The sequence below is a fragment of the Megalops cyprinoides genome, chromosome 7, assembly GCF_013368585.1.
Source record: "Megalops cyprinoides isolate fMegCyp1 chromosome 7, fMegCyp1.pri, whole genome shotgun sequence".
NCBI classification, from domain to species: Eukaryota; Metazoa; Chordata; class Actinopteri; order Elopiformes; family Megalopidae; genus Megalops; species Megalops cyprinoides.
In genome coordinates, this window is record NC_050589.1 from 18,789,743 (window position 1) to 18,809,933 (window position 20,191).

At 43.1% G+C, this 20,191-nt stretch overlaps 1 protein-coding gene across 1 annotated transcript in view; it reads left to right on the forward strand.

Moving 5' to 3' along the window:
• Positions 1-20,191, forward strand: part of col7a1 (collagen, type VII, alpha 1) — an 82,541-nt gene that overhangs the window by 3,716 nt on the left and 58,634 nt on the right. The window contains exons 2-12 of the mRNA XM_036532813.1: positions 11,714-11,786; positions 12,471-12,651; positions 12,888-13,044; positions 13,147-13,240; positions 13,561-13,719; positions 13,993-14,150; positions 15,572-15,701; positions 15,989-16,108; positions 17,749-17,904; positions 18,349-18,468; positions 18,661-18,807. Of these exons, the coding sequence (XP_036388706.1) occupies positions 11,717-11,786; positions 12,471-12,651; positions 12,888-13,044; positions 13,147-13,240; positions 13,561-13,719; positions 13,993-14,150; positions 15,572-15,701; positions 15,989-16,108; positions 17,749-17,904; positions 18,349-18,468; positions 18,661-18,807 (1,492 nt within the window). The 5' untranslated portion in view covers positions 11,714-11,716. The remainder of the gene's footprint in view (positions 1-11,713; positions 11,787-12,470; positions 12,652-12,887; positions 13,045-13,146; positions 13,241-13,560; positions 13,720-13,992; positions 14,151-15,571; positions 15,702-15,988; positions 16,109-17,748; positions 17,905-18,348; positions 18,469-18,660; positions 18,808-20,191) is intronic.

Consider the following 20,191-nt stretch of genomic DNA (forward strand, 5'->3'; position numbering starts at 1 on the left):
GGTTTTTGGCATCTATCATAAAGGAAAGCGTATCAAACTAAGGCTGGTAGAAGGCTGGTATTTTAATAACCATATTTATTAATAATCCTCACATAGGATTCCTCAACGTCTCTACTTTCAGAAACATCACATTTATTTCACCTGAAATAAGGATTGGAATGGAGTGGGAGGGGAGACAGCAAACTTAAGTGAGTAGACAATGCCAGTCGTGAATTATGTGAAAAGAAAAAAAATGCAGAAAGGTGTTCAGTCCCATGCAGATTGTCTGGGTGTGTAGAAATCACAGTCATGTGGAATGTGTGTTGATGCACCCCCATTTACAGTAGATCCCTCTCAGTCCTCAGCCTACACTAGTACAGCTTGTGGAATTATGGCCACTGAATACTGTATCTCCACAGTGGACCATGGGGTTGGCATCCCTAAGGCTCTCATGTCCACACTGTTCCCATAACCGCCAAGTTCTTACCATTGTACCATCCATTTTACATCCATGACTCTATGTACAGTTTCTGTACCGCCAGCCTTCCCAGGGCTCCCATGATCACCTTCTCCATGTGCCCTTCTTCACTGTCCAATTACAATTGTGATCATATGGTTTGCCCACATTTACATGCTGTTTCAAGCTTGGGTTAAGGGATCCTTCTGCTCAGTTTGCTGTGGTTCAATCGAGACTGTCAGACCAACCGGGAGTCCACACAACCCACCCCCTCACTACATCTGCAATACAGTCCCCTAATACTCTTCCGTCTGTCAGCCACTTCCTGCGAGTGTCCTCTTATTGACCAGCAAAGAACACGCAGTGCTTCATCGCTCATGCCACTGTGGCTGCTCAGCACAGCAGTAACGCCGTCAAATTTGGTGAATGGAATTTCTCTCTGTGAAATTTTGGAAAGCTGCTCTGAATTAGATGTTGATTTCGCTGTGTGACTCTCCTGCGCTGGTTTCAATAGAGTGTTCCATTCCTGTGGGCCGCCGAGTCTGGTCTGCATTTAACCTTGTGGCAGCGGCGGCTTTGCCATTCAATTCCCTCTGAAGTCTCTGTGTTTCTTCACCTACTATCTATAAACACTTCCTCCTCCTCTTCCTGGATCATGCCTGTTTCATCTGCTCCTTTCTGCTGGTCGTAGCATGCTGCCCGACCGTGGCGAGCTGAGGGTAATTACCAGTTCATCAACCCATGATTACAGTGTTTAAAGTTTTGCGCATGTGTTTTGAAAAGGAAGACCCTTCCTTTTTGTGTAAACAGCTGTTCTATTAACAATATGCTTAAGGTAAAAAAAAAAGATTGATTATAAAGGACTATATTTGAAGAGATGTTGACACTTAGTACTGTTGTTATGGAAACAGCAAGTCTTTATGTGTGTGATTATGAAAGGAGGGGTCTCTTTGCGCCCCACCGCAGTGAAAGATTTCACTGTCACACAAGGTAAATAAGATGATAATAAAGATACAAGAGCGTATAATTAAACTTTCCATATAACTACACCTTCATGCTTCACTCTCTCTCTCTCGCTCCTTCTCTCTCCTCTCTTTGATCTTACCATTCTTGTAACTATATAATGAGAGAAGTGGGAAACTCATGGAGACTTGGGTGGGACAGGAAGCAGCCTGGACAAGAGAGGCAGGAGTGAGGACAAAGTACCATCTTTGTTCAATCAGCGGCAAAAACGGGGAAAAAAATGTTCAAGCAATTGTGAAATGAGGATGCAGATCCTCTTTCTCCACATCCTGGTCTCGTCTGTTGTAGACTATTAAAAGTGTGAACATGGGGGTTTATGTAATACATTCTGTGACCAAAAAAATCCCCATTTGTTACGGTTGTAGGATTATAATGAAAACTGCAGACCCAGATCAGCCCATTCAGACCTGTTGCAGATTTCATAGTGGCATCTCAGAGTGCTGCACCTCACTCGGTCAGGCCTGTGACATTGGAGAAAGTGACGTTTCATTTCTCTGGGTGTACTCGTCGCCTGTGACAACAGGGAGCGTGCTTTAGCAGACTGCAGCTCTGGGAACAATAGGCCCTGCATTGCTGTCCTGTAATTCACTCTGACACCTCACTCTGCCTCTCTGTTCCTGCCCCGATGTCCAGCTGAGGGGAGTCCGCCGTTGCACAACTGCCCGAGCTAAGCTGGAACAAGGACAAGCGGCGCATTTATTTTGCAGCGTAATTTCTGTCCCTCCATGTTGTGTAACCCATCTGACTCTCTGTCTCCCTGCTGCCCCCACGGTCTGACGGTCCCATTCACGTTATTCTTTTCCCCTCTCTCTCTCTCTCTCTCTCTCTGTCTCTCTCTGCCGTTGTTCTTGTGTCAACTCACCCCCACATTCAGAAAGTCCCAGCGAAGTCCCATCTATCTTCCCAGCACTCCTTTTTCTCCCTCTCTCTCCCCATCTTTTTTCTCCCTCTGTCAGCTTAAATTCAAATGCAGGCTTGATCAGCCACTGTAGGAAAATCATTTAAACTCAAAACTGTACTCTTAAAAGGCCCCCGCGGAAAGGAAAGCCTTGTGCTGCACGGCCACGGTGTATCTGGCTGCTGGTCTAGCACAGCTCGTCTCCTCTCCCAGGAGGACTGGCATTTCTTTTATGTCTGACAGCACTGGGAACTGCAGGCATATTTGCGCTATTATTTTGGGAAAGTATGTGTTTCTAATTTCTCTCGCTCTCTTTCATCCCTCCCTCCCTCCCTCGCTCCCTCCCTCCCTCGCTCGCTCGCTCGCTCACTCGCTCCCTCCCTTCCCTCTTGGCCGAGTGGCTGAGGCGGTGACGCCGGGGCTCAAGCCGCAGGGTCCAGCCCTCCCCTGACAGTCCCGCTGTTCCTTTCAGCTCCAGTGACACAGGCCGTCACAGGCCGTAGGACTGTGTGCCTGCTGCCTACCCCGTCTGCACAGTCACCACCATGCCTCCAGCGCTGCCTGCTTTGTGAACTCTCTCCAAAAAACTCGCAGGTACTGCTTTAGGTGTCCAGGAATGGGTGGGGTATGTCAGTGGTGATTTGACATCTCAGTGAGCTGATCATTTAGGGCACTGTTTCCCAACAGGAAAAGGTTATGTGTACACTGGAGTCAAATTCCAGCTGAGCGTTTGGTTGAACTGAGTTATTAAGTTGAATGCTGTCTATACTGTACATCACTTGACAGCTATTGACTTTTATTACTGTTTGAAAAGAATGGCATGTTGCAGGGATATTTGTGACAAGAAGAATATATAAATAAATGTCCATTTGTGCTGCTCATATTAGAAATACAAAAAAATTGAGATTAATTAAGTAAGACAAAACATAAATAACATATTAACATATTATGCTTCTGTACATTAACTGCCTGAAATGAATCGCCTTGTATTGCAAACACATCTCCAAAGCAGATTTCGTTAACATTTGCCTTTCACATTCATTTACAGCGGATTGTCATGAGATGTGAAATAGAGGTAGTCACTTAACTAACTCAGACCCAGTTAATGAGAAGGAACATCAGTGTACACTGTGCCCCCAGCATCAGGGCTGGGAAAAGGAGTCAGTATCTCTGTCATCAGCTTTCTGTGGGTCCCTTTGTATCCAGTGTGGTCTTACTCTGACTGGGACATGAACTCACACCAAGCACTGCAGGGTCTGCAGAAAGAGCTCTGTGTGCCAGACGTCACTGAGCTCTGGCACAGGGATCCGAGAGGTGATGTAATACTTCTGCAGCAACTAATATATGGACACATGGCTCATTAGAGAATAAACAGCATGCAAATTTCTGCTGTGCTACTACTGAGACTGAATCCACAGCACACCGGAGATAGCAAAGCCTTTTCGTTTTCCCCCACTTTTACTCTCATACCGGCACCAGGCTCAATGCCTTCCCCCTGTATTTTCTGGCAAGCGAAGGGAAAACCAACCCTAGATCTCTCATCCCATAAACTGCCTGCTGCAGGCAACGGGTGGAGTTGGCACCCGTTTGGTAATGTTGCATTAGTGAGTAGCAAAGCTGCTGTTGAGACGATGCTCTTGCAGGACGTCGGTTGGCTGTGAATTGTCAGTTTCACATCGCCAGTGTTCATTTTTTGGAAGTCTGCCTCCATATGCTGCTTAAGTGCTACTTTAACATTTAGCAGAGGTTTTGGGTTCCCACAAACAGAGACTAGCTATTTTAATGTAGGCATTCAAAAGTAAGGCACAGTTTTACCAGACTGTAAAGTCATTTGGTAAATTCGTTGACCACAAACTCTAAAACTCGGTGAAGTGGCTATTTATGTGACAGCAGGTGCAAGGTATTAGACTGTGTTTTACAGATTTCCAGTTGATTTAACAGTCATGTAAATTAGTGCTTTATCTTAAATCGAACCCTAAATAGGCTGTGGCCAGACTTTTATTGTGCGGTGCCTCTGCAGCATTTGATTAATCTGACCATGAAAGGTCTGTCATGACATTTACTGATCAATTTCATTCCAACAAAAATAACATGAAAGTTAATGGGACTTGTGGTTTCCACAGTTCTGTAGTGTGTCATTAGAAAACTTTACTTTCAAGGTAAGCACTGATTCAGATTTCCGTTTCTCAAGAATTATTGCCCAAGTTTTCAAAGAGAATAACAACATTTGAAACAAACATGTGTTTGTGGAATGTTGCATGTTTTTGGAAAGTTATGCAAATATTTTTGTGGTGGTTTAAAATCGCATAATGAGGGTAAATATTTCCAACTAATTATGAGTTTCCCCTCTCACAAAAAAATCATCAAAGGGGTTGCTTTTCCTTTCTGTATCTCTGTGTCAAGAATAGACCAACCCCAGAAATGGGATGTAGGAGAACTTCCAGAACTCTTAGAAGGGTCGACATTTACTATGTCTACTAGATACTTGGAAGTTTAATATTTTTCAAAAGTCTATTCTGGCACCTTTAAACACATGTCCAGCTGTATAATGTATAAAGAAATATAACAGTGTCAAACTCAGGATGAGTCTGTGTTGGATGCAACAAGCATAATATAAAAGCTGCCAGTCCACATAGCCATGCATTCTAAAGTATGTGTTCAACATGTCAAATCATTTAAGGGGTTAATTTTCAGGTATTTTTACAAATATTTTCTGTATGGATTTCAGGCTTCAGATGGACATAAACTGGATATTTCAGGATACTACTATATGGCATGGCCAGAGGTATTAATGTACACTACATGGCCAAAAGTATGTGGACACCTGACCATCACACCTATATGAGCTTATTGGACATCCCATTCCAAAACCATGGGCATTAATATGAAGTTACCCCCCCCCCCCCCCCTTTGCAGCTATAACAGCCTCCACTCTTCTGGGAAAGCTTTCCACAAGATTTTGGAGTGTGTCTGTGGGAATTTGTGCCCATTCAGCCATATGAGCATTTGTGAGGTCAGGCACTGATGTTGGACAAAAGGCCTGGCTCGCAATTGGCCTTCTAATTCATCCCAAAGGTGTTCAGTGGGGTTGAGGTCAGGAGGCCACTGGAGTTCCTCCACACCAAACTCGTCAAACCATGTCTTTATGGATGTTGCTTTGTGCACAGGGGCACAGTCATGCTGGAACAGGAAAGGGCCTTCCCCAAACTGTTGTCATAAAGTTAGAAGCATACAATTGTCTAAAATGTCTTTGTATGCTGTAGCATTAATGCTACCCTTCATTGGAACTAAGGGGCCTAGCCCAAACCCTGAAAAGCAACCCCAGACCATCATCCCTCCTCCACCAAACTTTACAGTAGGCACTGTGCATTCCGGTAGGTAGTGCTCTCCTGGCACCCGCCAAACCCAGATTCGTCCATCAGACTGCCAGATAGTGAAGCGTGATTCATCACTCCAGAGAATGCGTTTCCACTGCTCCAGAGTCCAGTGGCAGCATACTTTGCACCACTCCAGCTGTCGCTTGGCATTATGCATAGTGATGTTGGACTTGTGTGCAGCTGCTCGGCCATGGAAACCCATTTCATGAAGCTCCCGACGCACAGTTCTTGTGCTGATGTTGCAGCCAGAGAAAGTTTGGAACTCTGTAGTGAGTGATTCAACAGAGGATAGACGGTTTTTACGTGCTACGCGCTTCAGCACTCGGTAAGTTTGTGTGGTCTACTGCTTCTTGGCTGAGGTGTTGTTGCTCCTAGACACTTCCACTTGACAATAATAGCACTTACAGTTAACCGAGGCAGATCTAGCAGGGCAGAAATTTCCCAAACTGACTTGTGGCAAAGATGGCATCCTATGATATTGCCACGTTTAAAGTCACTGAGCTCTCCAGTACGACCCATTCTACTTCCAAGGTTTGTCTATGGAGATTGCATGGCTATGTGCTTGATTTTATGCACCTGTTAACAATTGGTGTGGCTGAAGCACCTGAACTCAATAATTAGGAGGGGTGTCCACATACTTTTGGCCATTTAGTGTATTTGTTGGGGGTAACCCAAAACACTCAAAAATAAGAACACATGGTAATCCCACCATGAGTAGAGTTGTTTTATTTTCCTGTAAAATGAGATGAAGACTGTGTGCGTGTCTCACATGGAGAATTTAGGCCAGTGAATACTTGTCTGAAATTGAAGAGTTTTGTTGAAAGTTCTTCTTTCATCTCATTGGATCTTAAGAACAACAGTGTACCTGCCACCTTTTAATTATATGTATGAGGGAGGTTTTGGTAGTTTAAATGGGATTATGGGTGTGGCAAGGTGTGGCAAGGTATGCCCCAGGGGTCCTGGTTAATTTGAAACTAAATTGTAGCAAATGAGGGGTAGTACATATGGGTCCATGTTAAAGAAATGTATTCTGCTCTTATTAAGAGCAGATTCATACAACACTATGTTATTGTGATAAAAAGAAACAAAACTCAGTTCATATTTTTTCTGTGAAACGTGTTTCAAACAATGCCAATTCAGTGTTGTGACTTTAGTTAACAAAATATGGAAAATAAAAAAAAAAATCAAAAATTAAATTTTACATTAGTTGTATTAATTCCCTGTTGGAAAAAGGAAGAAAGGTTTTTGGAACATCTTTAGCAGTACACATTGTATAGTTAGGTATGAAAATCATCTTGTCACAATGATAAGCAGTTATGAGTGAGTCATAAGTAAGCTACAGTCAAAGTCATTGTGCACTGATGGAACTTTGTTAAGTCTAGCCAGGTGCCTTTCTGCCATATAGGATATGGAAATCAGCTCCTCTCCATCAGAGGAAGCCTAGTAAGCCACATAATTTGACAGAATATATTTGTATGGATGAAGACTCACAGTTTCACTGAACTTGTTATAATGTGTTATAACACTTGAGCTGTATATGGGGTAGTTGTAGAGTCAGGACAGCAAAAGCCGGGCAGTGGCCATGCCAGTACTACAGCATGGCTGAATGGCTATGAATGCAGGAATGTGCTCAATACTTCTAAAAGAAATCTTTTGCAGATGCTGTTCTTCTGCTTCATTGCATAGGAGGAACACGCTTTGTACATAATCGAACGAACAGGCAGAGACAGAAACTCTTCATCAGTGCCTCTAGTCTAACATGTACTTTAAACTTAACAATGTGCACTGTTGTTATCTTCCTTTGATACTGAAAATTGAAATTGAAACATTAATCTTGACCTTGACAAATGTATTTTGTCAATTCAACACTGTTTGCTACATCTTAGCTAAACTTCTTCTCAGTTAGGTTGTTAACAATATGATAGGTAGCTTGCAATATGTTAAAAGTCAAAAAATATTTAGCTAATCAACAAATGATAAATGGACAGTCAAAATTACATAAATAAGAAGTAACACAGACCCATCAGTAGATCAGATGAATGTAATTAGCCATCAGACTGGTTGCAAGCATCTCTCACATAATGTCAACCATGGAGGTAGCTGACAAGTTCAGGTTATGTACAGTGGATATAAAAGTCTACACACCCTTATGAAATTGCAGGTTTTTGAAATGTAAAGACAGAAATAACAACAATGTAAATGTCAGACTTTTTCCAACTGTAATGTGAGCTTCCAACAAACAAAAATCTAGAGAAAAAACAAATTTTTGTTTGTTGGAAGATCACATTACAGTTGGAAAAAGTCTGACATTTACATTGCTGTTATTTCTGTCTTTACATTTCAAAAACCTGCAATTTCATAAGGTTGTGTAGACTTTTTATATCCACTGTATGTTGTAGACAGTATACATTAGTATACATTTTTTAGTGAAATCTATGGCTCACCAGCATTGCAAAAGTAAAAAATACCATGGCATTAAGATCCAGATGGGACACTACATACAGTATATTCTTGGGATTGTGACATTAGAGAGCAGTTTTATAACATGTGTTCCACAGAGAGATTGCAGCTCTTGCTCTTCTCTAACAGAACAAAGGGAACAATGTGTTTTTCCTGCTCTGACCAGTGTGCACCAGAAAGCCAATGTTTCAAACAGGCAGCAGGTTCACAAGAAGCAAAGCATTTTTTACATTTTTTGGTTAAAAATGTGTTTTTTTTTTATTATTTCCTCTGGCTCCATTTCCTTAGTTCTATACAAGATGGTGTACATTTCGATGCCATCTCAGCCCAAAAACGTTATTGATTGCAGTCTGACGGTGGAGAGGAAAATTGGTTCTGCAGCGGGCCAGTTTGGCCGCAGTCTTTGGTAACAAATGTAAGGAAGTGTTACTTGTTCCATGTAAATCATTCAGGATGTTCAGGCTGGAGGCCAAAGACCTGTGCCAAAGAGATACTGTTATACCTGAAATAGAAATATATAGCCATGGAATCATAAGGTTTGAAAATCAATAGGTTAATTGCATTTTGCACATCAACCTATTCTCCATTTTCTTTCAAAATAAAGCTAAACACTATGCTAATACATGCTAATTAATGACCAAAATGAGTCACATTGCTTTGTGATAAAATTTTATTGTCCAATGAATGTTTGAACAAAAACAACAAGCATTAATTTAATGAAGGATATCAATTCAGTCCATACAGCAGCATGTTAACAATAACAATTTTATATACAGAAACTTTTTGCAGTTACAGAGCTTGTGTTAATAATTCTGATTTTATTTTAAAATCGCAAATTATTATGAGCAATTATTCAAACTTTGTCATATTTAATATATTTCCCACAAGGAGGACAGTGGAATTATCTGGTCTAAAAGAGAAGATATTGCATTAGGACGTTCACTTTGAAAACCACACTACACAACCCATGTTAAGCACCTTCTTAGTGCATTCAGTCAAGCTGCTAAGCTTTCTCCCCCTGCCAGTGAATGCCATTTTTATTAGACCTGAGATGTCTTGAGAACTGGTCTATTGCAGCCTCACTCTGATATACCCGGTAATCTTCTCAGTGTCTGCTTTCAACCCAGTGAGTGAGCATGTGGGTATACATGCACAACTTTCATGTTTGAAAGCACTGGTTGGATTGAACAATGGTGCATGAGGAAAATGGCAACACACTTGTAACTATTTGTAAGAGCACAGTTACTGCATATCCTCGGTACAGTCCGAATCTGCAACACAAAGGCTTTGCAGCTACTAAACAATTGCACAATACCATTGCATTGTGACTACGCAACGCACAGTACAGCTATAAAATGTAACAGCAGTGGGACCCCATAACATAAGCCTGTCTGGGGTATCAGATCTAGAATGTAAGTTCTGTGGCGTAAGGGCCTTAACTGCTAAGACATTTTAGCTCAATATTAAGTCAGTGACTTCAGTGTTTACTGTCACCATATGTTTTCATGGAGGACGACTTCCTCAGAAACTGTTTGAGGTCCGCTACAAAACATGTTTGTTAACTTGAGTGTTTTTGGCCCTAGTTGATTCAGCAATTTTTGCACGGTCATAAACACAGCTGTTGGAGGACGATTTAGAAATTACACTCTGATTACACTGGTTGCTCACATCCTCTGCTTTCAGCTAGAGTGTTATAAAGAAAGGACACTTAAACTAGCAGGGAACCCTGAGCAAACGCCGCGGAGATGAAAGCCTACGTTACACGTCAGATTACTTGCCATAACTTATCTTGACATTGTCGTGACATGAAAACGAAATTGCGTTATTATCCCTTTTAAGAAAAGTCTTTTTTTTCTTCGAGTACATCTGTTAGATATTTGCAGTACCTCTGGAAAAACCTTACCTTGAAGATAAGGTCAGTGTGCTCGTATGGGGAGTAAACCCAATGTGGAATGGAAGATGTCTTGCGTATGGGAGCGCTCTCAGGAGTGATTCACTGCTGAGCTGCATCTGTCCTGCTGCTGTGTATGATGATCCATGCAATACTGCACTCTCTGCAGACTCAGACAAGCAGCCATGGCCTTTGAAGGGAACAGTTGATCTGTGAAGGATTATGTGAATATGGGTCATGTTTTACTTTCTGTAGTGCATTCCTCTGTAGAAAGTAAAACTTCCCGAGACAGGACTTGAAACACTGCACGAAAGAGTAGAGGAATCCATGATTGATTGCATTATATTTGCAGGTGGCACTACACGTTCAGATACCACACCAGGACCTGAGGAGGACCTTTCCTGGTCAGGGCTGAACTGCACTGAAATCAAAATGTGATACAATCCTGTAGCTGACAGACTGGTGTGTGGCGGTAATGACAGCGATGGTGGTTATCAGGGCAGACATGAGCTGGAATCCCAAAGTGGGGACACTTCTGAAGCTGTCTTGAGCTAAACATGCTAATTTAATTTGTTTCTGTTGTCTTGGTGATAATGACACTAATGCCAGTTTGACATGGTAAATTATACACCATACCACTATGATAATTTGTGTCAGTTACCGCAAATGGCCATGTCAGTTTGATAGTTAGTGCCAATAGACACTTGTCATTTGAATTTAATGATAGTGTCACTTGGGTATGCCACTTTGGCATGGAAAGTAATGAACCTTCTGTCATTGAAAGTTAATGAATATGTCAGGTGTCATGTGCTGAATGTAGGGCTTATATGAACCTTAGCATACTCATTCAAGGAAAGTGTCACCTAGTTTTAAATCACCTTGGATATTGGCATGTGGTAACTGAAAAAAATAATACACTGCAGCACGTCTTAACATGCTTAGTAGCAGTGCAGTGGGGTTGTTGTGTAGTTGAGTTTGTAGTAGGGGTAACACAATGCAACAGGTTTTATTGCGGAAGTGAGGAGATTGCATTATAGTGGCACAGCGGGCAGCTGTTTCAGTGGTGCATGCCCTGAGAGGCTGCCGGCATGCGGTCAGTGCAGTCAAGTGAGAGAGAAACGCTGCCGGCATGCGAGGAACACGATTTACCGTGTCGTCGTGGGCAAGGCCTCACTGACCAAAGGACCTTAGTCTTTGTTAGAGCTAATGAGGGCAGACAGGGGGCAAAGAGAAGGGGTGCACAAGCGCAAGGTTTGGGGGTCAGTGAGGGGAGCAGAAAGGGTTGAGGATTTTGGGGTTTACTGGTTATGTTGGGAGAGGAAAAAATGGGAGGGCATTGAGGATGAGTGTGAAATACATCTAATAGATGACCTGGCTGCACCTTTATCACTACATCCCTGTGTTTCGTCTTATGGTATTTACTGCCATACCTGTTTAGTCCGTATCTGTATATCTATATCTGTACTTTAAAAGACTAAATGGACGGATGACCTATGTATATTGTTTTTTGGAATTTATGTGCAATTGTGTGTCTGTTTCTGTAGGTTCAACACCTGTGTATGCCTGTGTGTGTGTGTGTGTGTGTGATGTATAATATGGGTGCAGTCAGTGTGTATTTCTGTGTGCAGGTTATGAAGATGTGGAGCTGGGTAATCCCACTGGCTGTGCTGCTCTCCTCCCTGCCTCAGACCAGAGCACAAGGTACAGAAGCACAGTACTGCATCCCAGTGCATAGGTGGTATTGTGCCTAATCTAGACTGGAATTAAATGTTAAATCATTTTTTCCTGCAAAGTGAGTCAATGACCTCAAAACACTTTTTGAAGGAAGCAAAATTGGTACTATTTGTGTCCTTTGTTTACATTTAAGGAAATACACTGCTTACATAAAAAAGTTAAGCAGCTATTTGCATTTTTGCAAATTTGCTATTTGCATTGTGTTTTTGAGTCATCTCTTGATATAATGTCACCCTGATTTCCTGCTGAATTACAGTTTTATCCCAGCAGGCAGATGATTTTCTGAGAACACAGACGACTGTCAGAATTGGAGGCAGATACGTTCGGAATATTAACTAGGGAATCAGGACTGAGTGCAAGTGCATATCTGAAAGCAGCTTGATTTTGAGATCACAATTAGGAGAAGCAAATGTGTGTGTTTGTCAGGAGCTTTTTGCTCAGCTGTGCTTTTTGATTCCTGAGATGTCTGTGTCACTGTTATAATACTCCTCTTCCCCGCTCTCTTGCACCCTCCCGTGTCACCTGTACCCCTGCTTCATTCCCTCTCTCCCCTGTTGCTCCATACCTCGCTGCCCCCCCCCGCTGCCCCCCTGCCTCCACTCTGCTCACTCTGTTCACCCCTGTTTCTCTCCCTCATTCGATGGCTCTCAGGGCGTTGTAATAATGTACGAGCTGCAGACATCGTGTTCCTGGTGGACGGCTCTTCCAGCATCGGCCGTACAAACTTCCTGCAGGTCAAGGGCTTCATGGCAGGCATTGTGAAACCCTTCGCTGACTCCGTGGGTGCGACCGGGATTAGGTTTGGGGCTGTGCAGTACAGTGACACCTCCAGGTGAGACTTTGTGTGTATATGTGTGTGTGTGTGTGTGTGTGTGTGCACGTGTGTGCTTTCCTCATGATTTCTATATGTTTAATTGTCACAGCAAAGAACTTTATAAAGAACCAGATCTTCATTATAACATCTGGCAAACACAGGTGTCCATTCAGTCCTCTTAGTCAGTACACAGCTCATTTGTTGATGTCTGTCTCCATGGTGATGATGTGCACTGTCCTGCCTCAAACCATCAGAGTGGAGTTCACCTTTGCCACCTACCTTAATGGGACAGAGCTGGTCAATGCTGTGGAGAACCTTAACTACAAGGGGGGCAACACTCGCACCGGGGCTGGGCTCAAGTTCGTTGCCGACAACTTCTTCAGTGCCTCTTCTATCCGCGATGTCCCAAAGGTGAGAGAGGAGAGAGGATGTGGTCTAGGTGGGGCACTGCAGCCCTCAGCGTAGAGAATTCAAGCCAATTCCTCCCTGTCTCCCCCTCCCTCATACCTGCAGATCACCATCTTAATCACAGACGGCAAGTCTCAGGACAGCGTGAGGGAGCCAGCACAGAAGCTGCGTAGTCTGGGGATCAAAATTTTTGCTGTGGGTAAGAACCACACCCTCCTACATACATGCAGACGCCTGCACACATTTAATATGTTTGCCACATACTAAATCAATCCACAGTGTTATGCTGACGGGGATGAAAAGATTTATTTAAACCTTTGTGTGTGTTCTAGAGTTTCTGATGTTATCCCGGTCTTTTTTCATCATGTATTGTGTCTGCATATTTGTGTATGTCTGCATAACTGGTTTCTCTGTGTGTGCGTATGTGTGTGTGTGCGTGTGTGTGTGTGCGTGTGTGTGTGCGTGCGTGTGTGTGTGTGTGTGTGTGTGTGTGTGTGTGATTGACTATTTCCCTCTCAGGTATAAAGAATGCAGACGTGCAGGAGCTGGGGCTGGTGGCCTCCGAACCACAGGCTGACTTCTCCTTCTTCGTGGGGGACTTCAAGATCCTGGGCACGCTGCTGCCCCTGGTGGCACCCCGCGTTTGTGCCAGCTCGGGCGGTGTCTACGCCAGTGATGGTACCTGCAGTCTCCTCCCCATGCAAAGCACAAGCACAGTATCACACAGTGCAATGCAACAACACAACAAGACTCTCCAAAGGAATCGCGCAAGCTCTCTCCTTTCACAACAAACGACCACCACGCAACCCACAGCTTACAAAATCCCTCTCAACATGTCTAACACCTCTTAAATTCAGTACCTACATGCACAAAGTCTCTCCTTCTTTCTCAAATTCTCCCTTTTGTCTAACTCTGTCTCTTTGATTTCCCCCTATTTTTGCCATCCACCAGAGGCCTTCTCTGGTCCCTCTAACCTACAGTTCACAGGTGAGACCTCAGATTCCCTGAGATTCCGCTGGACACCTGCATTGGGCCCTGTGAGTGGCTATGTTGTGCAATACGTGCCCCTTTCTGGACTGGGTCAACCAATCACATCTGAGCTGCGACAGGTGGGCACTCAGCTTGTGGAGTTTTGTTTTTACATGACTTCAGCATAGGGCAAAACAATTTGACCTACTTTTTGAATGTTAATTGTAATTCTGGATGGGTGCCAAAATGTATGAAAGCATTTAAAACAGTCATCTGTTGAGTGCAGGCTTGTAATTTATATCAAGTGGGTGGATCTGAGCCTGATATTATTTATAATTGGGTACCATCCTGACATGTCTAAATGGTATATCATTATGGATTTATGAATTTGAAAATGTCATGAAAAATGTGTAGAAGAGAGTTTGTATCAATAGAAAAGTTGAGTTACGTCACTGACACAATGTGGGCAATGGTATGTGCACAGTATTGCATATGTTGTACATTAGTATCCATCAGTCTTCAAATCCAACCCAGATTTTATTCATGACACTCGGATGTTTTAGTACATCAAAGAGTATATCAATGTGCTATGTTTTACTTGTGAATAAAAATATGAATTATAAATGTATATGACTTTGCCGAGTTCATCTGAAGCTCACAGGGCTCATCATCTATTCTCAGACTCTGTGCATAATGGTTGTGCTTTGAGGAAGGTTCTGAATAACGTATTTTGGTCATCAGTGTGAGGCTTGAATAAGAATATATTATTTTACTGGAGTTTTATTAAACAGTTATTATATTATGGTGTAATGATTTGTAATATATTTTTAAGCAAAGGTAGTGTTAAAGTATTGTAGTTTGGTACAGTGACATAGTGTGTATTTTTTCAGTACTGTTTTACCGTCATATATCCTTGGCAACCATGCAAATGACAGTTATATCACAGGACACATTATACATTATTAATTGTATTTTGATATTCTATCATTTGTAATTTTATTATAGTAATAAGTGGCATAAACTGGAACAATCCACATGAATTGTACCATTTAATTTGATAAACAGAAAATTCCAGTGAATGAATGCCAGTGTTTAACAGATTGCTTAAACCGAATTGTTCACTTGGAAGGTTAAAGAAACGAGTAAAAATTGCATTATTATATTTAAAAGACTTTGAAAAGGTAAATAAATACAAGATTTACTTCAACTGGGTTGGTGGGATTTAAGGTGACAGAAATGATACAGGTATATAGATGTGGGTGGCAGTGTAGCATAGTGGTTAAGGAGCAGGACTCATAACCTAAAGGCTGCTGGTTCGATCCCCGCTGGGACACTGCTGCTGTACCCTTGGGCAAGGTACTTAACCCACAATTGTCTCAATATCCAGCTGTATAAATGGATAACATTGTAAAGAACTGTAATCTATGTAAGTCGCTTTGGATAAAAGCGTCTGCTAAATGAATAAATGTAAATGTAAATATAGTTGACAGTTTGGTAACGTGGTCAAGTTGACTGTTTTTTAGAAGGTCAGTCATGTGATCACATACTGTTGTATTGACAGGAAACAGTGGGGCCAGGAGAGCGGAATTATGTTGCACGGGAGCTTAAATCAGACACTGACTACCTGGTGACTGTCATCGCTCAGTACCCTAACAGTGTTGGGGAGTCTGTCTCTGCCAAGTCCAAGACCAGTAAGTATTTAAGAAGAGAGTGAAAGAGATGGGCTGAGGAAGATGGGTAGAAGAGAACTAAAGAGGACAATGTCTGGATGTAAAGGATGACAATAAATGGGGAGAAATAGCTGTGACATTATGGGATGTTATATTACTCCCGGTTCTATCCCCTATTTTCTTCCCTCTCCCGCTCCATTGCCCTCGCTCTCTCTTCTTTCACCTCAAACACAGTGCCACTGAGAGTGTCACAGTAAGCCACCATCGACATGTCCTCACCTCGCCCTCTGTCTCCATCCCTTTCCCAGGGCCACTTCCGGGCGTGTCGAACCTGCGGTTGGTGCAAGCGGGATTCTTCTCCCTCTCACTTTCCTGGGACGCCCCCTCCAACCAAATCCAGGGCTACAGGATCACCTATGGACCGAGGGGTCTGTAACAACTGCATCAGCTTAGCACATTCCATTTCACCATTAGCGCTTCGCACAGCACAGTGGTTTGCTCATTTTCAGTGTGTTGGCTTACACAGCGCACCTGAGCACGGTCAGTGGGTTCCCAATGTGAAGCGTGTGGAGGACTGTGTTCTTCTCTCAGTGCTCATTTCTGAGAGGGGCTTGTTAGGGTTTGAACAGAGATGGCCCTTTTAAATTGTAAAGCCAACCTGTGTTCCTCAAAACAAGAGAGACCAAGACAAATGAAGTGACAAAGGGGGAAGGCAGAGATGGGTTCAGTCTGTTCAGAATCTATGGCATGCTTTTGTGTCTTGTCACCCACAGACATAATTAGACCAGCAGTAAACTGTAATAACAGTGATTAAATACATATGTGTCAACTTGGCAGTCTGTTGAGCGGGAGAGAAGAGGGGAAAGCAGGAACCCTGGGGAGAGTAGAGAGAGAGAACAGTGAGGGAAGAGGATGATGAGCCCAGCAAAACAAGAGTTCGGCTGTGGAAAGCTAGGGAAAATGAGAAAAAGAGGATGTTTAAAAAATCCTAATAGGTCAGTTTGGGTCTTCTTTCAAAAGTCATTCCGTTTCAAAATATTTAAATTATATTTCCAGTTACACAATAAAGTCAAACTTTATAAAAACAAACAAGTACCTTATTGTACTGAATAACCTTGGCAGTTAGTGCCTTTTCATTAAAGGAAACAACAAATGATGTTACATTTTCACAATGCCTGCCATGAACAAATCAAGTCAGGTGACAGATATATGATGTAATTGTATAGCCATGGACTGCATTATCTCCACGATCACTTGCTTCAGTGGTAACATGGCAGGTCTGCAACCTGAACCCTGAGGTGGAATAGGGTGTGCCAGGAGTATTGGGTCCAAAAGGAGGAGAGCACTTGGGCTGAGCTGACAGCTGGCATTGTAATTGGTCTAAAAACTTGATGAATCATTTTCTCTTTAGGAATCAATGTGGTGTCTTTTTTGTGCGTTTAAGCCCACATTTGTGTCTGTCTAGCTCTGCGTGTGCCTACACGCACTGGGGCACCTCTCCCGCCCAGTCTCTCTCCCGCTTTGCCCCACTGGCCTCATAACCTGGCCTGCTGCCGGAAGCCACACCTGCCCCAACCTCTAGCAGTGCCACGCCAGCCCCTCCTGCCACACCCTGCTCCAGCCATGACATGCCAGCTTCAGAAGAATGCCTTGCCTGGGGACTTGGCAGGGAGCACCATGCTGAGGCAGAAACACACAGAGACACAGACAGACAGATGCAGAGACATATATGCAAAGATCTAAAGAGAAAGAAAGAGACAGAGAGAAAGAGAAAAAAGAAAGGGAGGGACAAAAGCAAACACCGACACAGACAGACACAGATGAGACACAGGTGGTCTAAAAGTACTGGTGCAGTAGGTCTGGCTTCCCAGCATCCCACACCACTATACTTCCTTTCCCACATCATAAACTGCCTCACATCTGTCAGTGTGAGAGGGGGTGGTATCACACAGAAAAAGAGCATGTGTATCTCTGTCCTTTAATATTTTTCCAGCTATTTCTTAGATTGCTGAATCAGTGTCTCCCCGATGATTGATGGTGTGATGTTACTGCTTATTGCTGTCTGCAGGTCAGCAGGCCTCTCAGTTGTCGGAACAGTCTCTTGCGGCGGACTCGTCCTCCGTCACCCTAGAGGGGCTGAAGCCTGACACAGAATACGTCATTAACCTGTACCCCCTCTTCCCTCGTAATTCTGTCACCCCTGCCACCGTGACCGCACGAACATGTGAGTATGGGGCCACTCGCAACTCACTCGGGGCTGATCCCTCAACTGTTACTGAAAAAACTGTAAAAATCCAGGAAAGCTGATTGTACCATTCTGTTTACATTTAACGAAAAAATCACATTAGCTCAGTCCCAAGTCATGTGGATTCTTGGCTGATTAATGTGAACAATCCTGACTTCAGCCAACTCATCATATGTACATTTTTTGATGAAATACAGCAGTAGCTCCACTTTGAATGTTCCATTGCATCCTCAGTGAACCATTGTTTCTAGAAACCATAGCTCCACCTGGTGGTGTGTACATGAACTGCAGTGGTTTTAAGTGGTGGTGTCACAGCTCCAAGGGGATGGAGAGTAGAGCACCTTTTTGCAGCACTATGGAGAGAATTTCAGTTTGTTTGTGTACCTCTCTCTCTGTTTGTATGTCTCTCCCTCTGTGTACTAGTGCGTCTGGAGTCCGTGCAGCAACTCGCAGTTGAGATTGTGTCTGAAAGAAGCGTCCGTGTGCTGTGGAAGGGAGTGGGTGGAGTCAGGGCTTACCGCCTGGTCTGGGGCCCATTCACAGGTGAAAGACAAAGCATTTGAGGTCAACTGGAAGACCCGAGAGGCCTGAGGTCTTCATTACTGTAGCTCACAGTTAACTCTGCCAATGCAACTGGACTATTACTGTGTGCGACTATAGTATGCATAATTGGTTATAACATCTCCTTTTGCCTTTCTCTTGCTAATTTTGTCCCTCGCTGTCTCTCTGTCTCAGGTCGAGATGTTCAGAGAGCAGAGGTGCCAGGGGACAGCGAGTCGTACACGCTGTCGAACCTACGGCCAAACACAGAGTACATGGTCACTGTCATAGCTCTTTATGACAACACTGAGGGTCCACCCGCCACCAGCAGGTTCAAAATAGGTAATGAAATTGGATAAGGCTATATTCGACCAGCGGCACTGCACACTTCATTAAGACATACATACGTGTGTGTATACAGACACATAGACACTCGCACACATGCACATGCACAACCACACGTTCACGATGGCACTCGCACTCACACACACATACATGCAGTCATTGAAATACACAATGCATATGGGGCGCCAAGTGTAACAGACCTTTTTTCATAGACAGAATGCCTTCTGTGCTACAAAACGCATAAATTCACCGTAATGCGTTTTGTCCATGAAAAACACAAATGCGTTAGCATTGTGTCCACGAAATATTGAAGAGAGCACATACTTGCATGCACAGAAACCAAAATGGATGATTCCTGTCGTGCATTGACTTGGCCGTTGTGCTTTTCATTTTGTGGACAAAAGGCTGAATGCACAATCCATGAAAGCAAAACACTGATGTTTACGAAAGTTCAAGCAGCATTTGCTTTCGTGGATGGAATGCCTTCTGTAACTGTGCGGAGTCATGGAATATACTGTGCTAAATCCCTTTCGTGCACATCATACTTCAGTAATATAGCAAAATAGTTAAGTGGACGAAATGAACATTTAATGGCATGGGATGGTGATAGTATAGCGCATTCTGCATTTTATGCCACAACAGCATACATGCTGGCCTAGGACATCTATTACGTGGACAGAATTACTTTTGTCTACAAAATTAGTTTCTTTTGTCCACATAGTGGGAAGTGCATTCAGCCTTTTGTCCACAAAATGAAAAGCACAACGGTCAATTCAATGCACAACAGGAATCATCCATTTTGGTTTCTGTGCACGAAAGTATGTGCTCTCTTCAGTGTTTCGTGGACACAATGCTAACGCATTTGTGTTTTTCGTGGACAAAACACGTTACGGATTTTACATGGCTTCATAATGAATTTATGCGTTTTGTAGAACAGAAGGCATTCTGTCTACGAAAAAAGGTCTGTTGTGCTTGGCGCCCCATAAATGCAGTCATTGAAATACATCCAAGAAACACTGTCCAACATGTGAAACAGGAGAGAGAGTATGCTGGCATTTCTCACACGCACACACACACGACATACACACACACGCACAGAGACATCTGTCTACCATTGTATTCACAGAGCACATTTAATACATTGTAACCTACGGTAATTAAGCCACATTTGCTAGTAATGCCCCCCCTGCTACTAAATTATTGTCATCCCTGAACAGTTTGTTCTTTGAGTAGAGCTTTGAAATAACAGATTCAAAGCACGGGTTCCTGTCTAAGCTGTTTATTTTCCTGAATCTCTAAAATGCTGTTTCCTCTCCTTAGTCATACTTTCTGCCAAATGTAAGACTCCCCCTCTGTCCCATTTGTTTGTGATGTGGTTAAA